This window comes from Phascolarctos cinereus, unplaced genomic scaffold (genome assembly GCF_003287225.1).
Source record: "Phascolarctos cinereus isolate Bilbo 61053 unplaced genomic scaffold, phaCin_HiC Scaffold_1;HRSCAF=81, whole genome shotgun sequence".
Lineage (NCBI taxonomy): Eukaryota > Metazoa > Chordata > Mammalia > Diprotodontia > Phascolarctidae > Phascolarctos > Phascolarctos cinereus.
Window position 1 is genome coordinate 111,293,477 of NW_027555514.1, and position 7,121 is coordinate 111,300,597.

The following is a 7,121-nucleotide window of genomic DNA, read 5'->3' on the forward strand; positions in this document are numbered from 1 at the left end:
GTCTTCTGCTGCATCCCGTTGTTTTGTGCCAGCCAAATCTGCCTGCGCTGTCGCAGACTCATGCCATTTTGTTCCTGTTTCTTAAAGATCATAGTCCCTGATTTTACACACTATGAAAACCCAGTCTGTAGAATGAAAGTGAGGCCAGTTGGAAAGAAAGTAGAGAATAATAACTTTCTAGGTCTCCTGCAGGTAGCAATAGGGACAGGGATTGAATTGTGATTTCATTTGTAGAGAAAACTCCCTCTACCAGTGCAGGTTGTCATCTTCTCTGCAACTTATAGAATTGAGGAGTTGCTTAGAACACTAAGGGTTAAGTGATTTGCCCAAGGTCATACAGCTAGTGTTGCTCAGAGCTGCGACTTGAGCTCAGATCTCTTCCTGGTTCTATGACCAGTTCTCTTTTCTGCTACGTTGTACTTCTCATCCATATTTACCATGCTCAGAGAGATGAAAAAACAACTCTCTCTCTGCCCCATGTTAACTAGTTTAAAAAGAGTAGTAAATCTTTTGTAATCTAATACACTTCCACAAGAAGTGCAGGTTGCCAACCAACTCTTCTTGGAGGTACAAGCCTATGAATTATTTATATGGCAAGAGTGTTCAAGTTCAGATATCACGCTAGAACCGTGGATATCCATGGAACTCAGAATGGGTAGGAAGTCAGGACCAAGAGATCTTGAAGGCATAGCCAGAAATACAAGAGAAAGACCTTCCTCAAATCTTTTCGTTTAAGATGAAGACCAGGTCACAAGGCAAGCCATCAAGAATCAGGGATCACACAGATGCAGGAGGTCAGTTCAGAATGGCATGTTCAATAATCAGGCAGTCTGTCAGACCAGCTGACATGAGGCACCAGCAGTAATAACACCTTGAAACTGAGGTATTCCCTGTTCGGAAGCCCCTGAAAGGCTTCCTGCTTCTAAGACTTGGCTAGGTTAGGCCTGCGGGTAAGAGCAGATGAGCCACTTTAGGGAGACAGTAAATAAGTAACCTGACTTGTGTAAAGAATGAAGGGTCAGAAAGAAGGACAGAACTTGACATCTTACGCTATTTTAAAGCTTTTTCTTAAGTATATCCTTCATTTCTTTCTTTTCTAAAATATAAATGAACCCTCCAGGATATGGTTAGCCTCTGAAATAAAAGACACTGAGATCAGAGTGCGTGGAGGAATTTGCCTGAGGCAGAGTTTCTGCCAAGTTTCTTAGGGCCCTGTATTTCGTCTTTACTGTAGCTTGGATCCTGGAAAGACTAGAATGTCACTGTTAAACCCTCTTGAGTGCTAATACAGTCAGCATAACTGTTGGTGACTCTGGTTTTAGAATTTAGGCTTCCTGAAAAATACTTCATCAGATTAAGCTTTAGAGTTAGAGGGGACCTTCCGACTGAATGGAGAAGTCAGGCTTCTTTGTTTAATGGATGTGGAAACATGGCTAAAGAGGTGGGGTAGGTTCCCTAAGGTTACAAAGGTTGTTGGTAGCAGAGGCAATACTAGAACACATCTCCTGATTCTTTGATACTCTACTTTGTCAATTACCTCAGACATCTGTTTATAACCCTTCAGATGCCAAGTCTTCATTTTTTTCATTCTCTCCTGAAGGTAGAAGAAAAAGATCATGGTAACTGCTCAAAGGTCATCGGATCTTTTGACTATGGAGCTGGAAAGGACACTAAAGGTTATTTAGCTCCACCTGTTTATGAGGGAAGAGGCAGAGACATGAAGTGACTTCCCTGAGGTCTCACAAATCATGGTGGTTGATCTTAGACTTGAAATCAAGGTCTTTGATTACAATTCCAGGGTTCTTTCAGATTTACCACAGCCACCCACCCTTCTTAGCCTCATGTAGGCCCTCAGAAGGTATTGAGTAGCAGTCTAAGGGGATCTAAACTGATTTACAACCTCCCTTATAAAATGCAAATGCCTCTCCCAAGTATCATATACCCAACACTCTTCTGCTAACACAATAGCTTAATTATCAGGAGGTTGATTCATGGGTTCCTCAGTGCCTAGTGGTGATGAGCCTCTATACTGGTAGCTGTGCTGTCATTTCCCCTGAAGGCTCATGCTATCCTGGGACCCTACTCAGCCTTTTCAACATGGTAGAAGTCACCAGAGCCTACTTTGATGGCATAGAGCCTTTGAGGTTTGAATCTGCATTGATGGAAGGATTACTAACATCAATGAGGTCATATGTCATTGAAATATTAATATTTACCTTAATAGTATGGGATTAGTTTACAGCAGCTGCAAACAAATATGGAATACACTGAGGGTAAGAGGAGAGAGATCACTAGTGGAAGGGGACAAGGGGTGTGTGAGGACACCATAAATAAACTTGGACAGGAGTCAGTATATACCTAGATAGCAGAGCCATAGTATATGCCTTCACACTGTATGTTAATTCATTATTGAGGAGGTTGAATTTTTTGACCATGTTTTTAAATTATATTTATAATAAGACTTCTTTATCATCATCTAGTAGAATTTGTTAATTGCTCACCTGTACTTAATCTCAATGAGTGTCTGTCTTGAACTTTTAAAATTAGGTCAAATTCAAAATTTTGAATTTGCCAATTTAACCCCACCCACCATCTCCAGGAAACTTTTTCAGAAACCACTTCCTGAGAATACTTATCTTATAACTGTTCTCTCCATTGCTGACTGATTGATTAGAGAAAGTATCGCCATTGAAATACATTTTTATTCTGCATGATGAATGTTGCTACCCAGGGCTCATCCTTCAGAAGCCACAAGTGTGAAATGTTACAGTGTTTTACCTAATATTGTGGCAAACTGTAAGCAGTGAACGTAGGGGAGCAGAGGGTGCTAAATGTCCTTTGAGACCTGCAGCATTAGCTAGAGTCATAAAATGGGAGCACAGCATCCTGGCATGAAAAAATTAACCCAAGCAGGAAGAACAAAGAACACTAGTTGCTGGGGGGAGTGGGACTGATATTGAAAACAAAATAAGTTAACTAATCAGATTTTCAGTAGTAAGGAGCAGTATTTTGCGCCAAAGCCAAGCACTCATGCTTTTCATAAATAGACTTTATTGATTGCTTTTTCTTCCTATCTCCCTTATAATGTTCTCATTCTGTCTTCTGTACTCTTCCTATTTCTTACTGTGGCTCTAATCTCCGTCTCTTTTTTCTTCTCTCTTCTTTAAAACACAGAGCACTATAGAGACTAAGAACTTTCATGAGGTGTGGGGGGGGGAGAAAAGATGCTATTTAAGGCCTCATCTTAGAGGAAAGCTAGCAACATCACCAAAAAGCAAACCCCCCCCCCAAAAAAAGCAACAACTTCACTTTCCCCTTGATGGTGATTTGGCAACAAAACGTTGCTATAATTTCTTTTAAATAGATTGAGACAGCCAGGCAACTGACAGTGCAGTGATTTAACCCAACTGAGAAAGCTGTAATTCAAAAATCAGTAGAATAGATTATTACGTAGCAGAAATATTTGAGAGAAACTGTTCAGATCATTTTAATAAAGGGAAATGACACACAATTTTCTGTCTCCAGGGGCACTGTTCTTGTCTTACAATCAGAACTACCAGTCTTTCCACAGGAGAGGGGAGGGGGGAGGAGTCAGATAAGGAGAGTGAGAAGGAATGGGGAATAGTATGAAGCCCAGACTCGTCTCTTTTTGGTATTGGGTGATTCCTCCAGCTGTTTAGAAAGGGAATTTCTGGAGGCCAAATGATGAGCACTTGCAAGGAATTTCTTTCCCCACATTAAGATTAAGTGTTAGCAGTTCCCTAAATGACGGAAGCAATTTTTTATAACTTGCAAAGTTTTTCACTCATTCTTTGGGGAATTTCCTATGTTAATTTATGTGGTGTTAAATTTATGCAGTGTTAAAATTCAGTGCAACAGCAGCTACTTGCTGAAACTGTGCAGTGGTGGTACGAAGACTCTAAAGGTAAGCTCATTGTGAAAATAGCCTTAGTCAGCCTTGAGAAATATCGAAAGCCTAAAGTTTTTGTGGCAGTGTTGCAGAAGGTTTTTTATTGTATGGTTTTAATATTAATACTACAGAACATTTTTACGAAGTAATTTGTGTCCTTTAATTCAACCTGACATTTTATTGTCTGTGTCTTTGACAGTAAAAAAGACAGCTTTGTCCTGCTTCTGCCACCAAAAGGTGGCAGATGAGCTCAGTTCGAGAACCTGTTGATAAACTAGCCCTGAAGCTTTCCTGTCCTTTTTGTTTTTAAGGAGCAAAGTTTGATACAGCTTAGCTGCTGCTGTGTCTTGGGAGATTAGAATTGTAATACATGCATTAGAGTATTATGTGAGTGGAGTTAAAGAGATTATTAAACAGTCTGTTTCCCTGACTTTGTTTTCTAGTCTTCACATGTATTCATGTATTGCATGTGTATGAGCAAACACCACTAAGTGTGGCCTGCTTAATAAGCATTCCGCTCCTGGTTGTCAAACCATCCAGCCTTGCTCAGTTTTCCAAGGGAATGTTCCTTGCACCTGGCAGGGAAAGGAGGGGAAGAAGATACCTAGATTTGGTTGTGATTCGTTAGGGGTCCAGGGGAAGATTGGGTGGTTGAAAACAACTTCAGCCTGGTGCTTTATTTTCATCGCAGTAAAGGCAGATTCTTTTGCAAAATTTAAAACCAGGTACCATTGCTGCATAGCAGCAGAATGTAGCGTTTGACAAAGGGGTTAAGGGAAGCTACCAATGTGCATTCCTGACCTCAGTTGATAAAGGCCTTACTACAACAAATAACACATATGCATTGGGTCCTCATTGCAGTGTTGTTGTCAGGATCCATATCATGGGATTGTTTATAAGGAGGTAATTTCAGCTCTTTAGGAATTAAATATCCTGAAGAGAAGTCCCAGGATGGTTCTGCATTGTGCTGGATTCTCTTTTGTTGCCATTAGTGAGGTTATTGTGTCTTTAAATTTATATAAAGCACACTTCCCAAAGAGATGAGAAGTTCTTTTCCCGTAAGGCATATCACCTGTGATGGCCCAATATCTTAAAGAAATACCTATTCTAACATTATTATGAAATTTCCCTTCTCCACAGGACCTCTACAGCCAGCCTCCAGTTTGACTAAATCAGTGTCTGCTCTTCCCATTTTGGATACCTGCTCTTATCTCCTTACCTTTTTGGTTTTCTGTAACCAAAGAATCCGGAAAATATATAATCATAGCATTTATAACAATCTCTCCTCTGTTGGTTTCCATGTCATTATATAATCTTGGTACTTCTCCACTCCTCAGAAGTTTCTTCTTTCTACTGCCTTCACTAGATCTTTTTCTTCTTCCTGAGTGCTAGCTGTCAGCTTCCTTCAAGAGTCAGTTATTGTCCCTATTCTCTTTTATGTTTTACAATATTCCCTTCTAGAAAAAAAACTGCCAAATTCCATAGCATCAGCTGTCATATATACTACCGATGCAGTTTATTTTTGGTACTTACTCATCTGTTACTTTTATATATTCCACAGCAGTTAGTACTCAATAAATACTTGATGAATGAAGAGCCTTTGTGCTAAGTGCTAGTTATAGAAAGACAAACACAAGACAGTCCCTGCCCTCAAGGAGCTTACATTCTACTGAAGCTATACTACTACACTCTTCTGTATTTTTTTCTGCCTGATCCTCAAGAAATACTTCCTTATATTTGTTATTTCCTTAACTAAATGGGGAAGTCACTTAAGGAGTCACTCCTGGGATGGGTATGCATCATGATATTGAGTTCATTAAACCATTACTGAGCATCTTAGCCCCTACTCTTCCAGTGGCAAGCTACAATTTCTGGGAGTGGTTTGTACCACATAACCCAGGGGTCCTCCATCATCCTGCAGCCCCCTTGAGTTTTAAGGATCAGATTACACAATCAGATTCGGAACTGGGAGGGATGTCTTTGCTCCAGAATGTTATGATGCTTCTCTGAACCAGGAAAGCCCCGTGTCTTATCCCTTATATATTTGGAAGTGAGCATTAAGAAAGCTGATAACGTGGCATGAAATTGTTGCTGTTACTTTTTTTCTTCCTGGTGTTAAAACTTTTCTTTTGATTTCTCTGCAGAGCATGCTTGAAAAGGGAGGATAAAGCTGACTTCCAAAGCAAGCAAAAGCCTATCAACTTTAATTCCAGCAGTGGAGCATTTTTTCCCCCAACAATACAAAACCTATTTAAAGGGCAGACTGCTAAGGAGAAGAGCTGGGAGAGCCAATTCAGCAGCAACAAACATCACAAGTCAATCAGCAGACACTTGAAAAGCCAAGACCGATATCTCATTACATCAGAAATGTGACCTGTAAAAGCTCGAGGCTGAAATAAAATGTTTTGTGGGTAGGTCAGGAGAAGAGGAAGTACAAGGTGAGAGGGAGGGCAGTATCTAAGAGAGTGGGGAAGGAGGAAAAGCCCTGTGAATGAGAGCTACCCCCAGGGAACTAAATTGTCTGAGCTTCCTAGAATGCTGATTTTGTCTTTTTTCTTTTGTCCTTTGATATGAGAGAGATTTTTGTTTCTAATTTATTATGGTGATCATGTAACTAAGAAAAGGAAAAAAATGTCTTTCTTTTGCTGGAATAATGTCTATGATTATAGGTAAAATATGGCCTTCTTATCAATGTAAAAGCATCTTTTGAAGTGTGTGTATGTATGTGTGTTTGTGTGTATGTGTATATGTGTATGTGTATATATATATACACATACACATACACATATACATATACAGACACATGCACACACATACATATATATCATTTCCTTTACCATGAATACTGACAACCATGCCTCACTCAGTATCAATAATAAATATATTTTATGAAGAAGACTGGCATTGTAGCCTGTGGCCTGGCATCTTCCTGTTCTCAGGTAGTGTTCATACTTAGAAAATTATTGCATTGTTACTACTGATTCCTTCACTGAAATCCTATTCTAATGCCTCATCACAGTGTGGCAGTGACTATGGATTCTTGAAGGCTGTGCCAACAGAGAACTAGCTCTGGCACGTCCTATCAAGGTGGAGAGGGCTTCAGGTGTGTCTGCCATCTGGTCTAGTCTGGCGAAGTTTGCAGAAGCTTATAGCCATATGGTTACCTACCAGGTACTGCTTTTGGTTTCTTTTTTTTTTTTTTAAAGCTACA

General features: G+C 39.9%; 1 protein-coding gene across 1 annotated transcript in view; it reads left to right on the forward strand.

Moving 5' to 3' along the window:
• Positions 1-6,806, forward strand: part of CHCHD3 (coiled-coil-helix-coiled-coil-helix domain containing 3) — a 356,984-nt gene extending 350,178 nt beyond the window's left edge. Inside the window, exon 8 of the mRNA XM_021002286.2 lies at positions 6,055-6,806. Coding sequence (XP_020857945.1) covers positions 6,055-6,078 — 24 coding nt within the window. The 3' untranslated portion in view covers positions 6,079-6,806. The remainder of the gene's footprint in view (positions 1-6,054) is intronic.
• Positions 6,807-7,121: the final 315 nt, after the last annotated feature.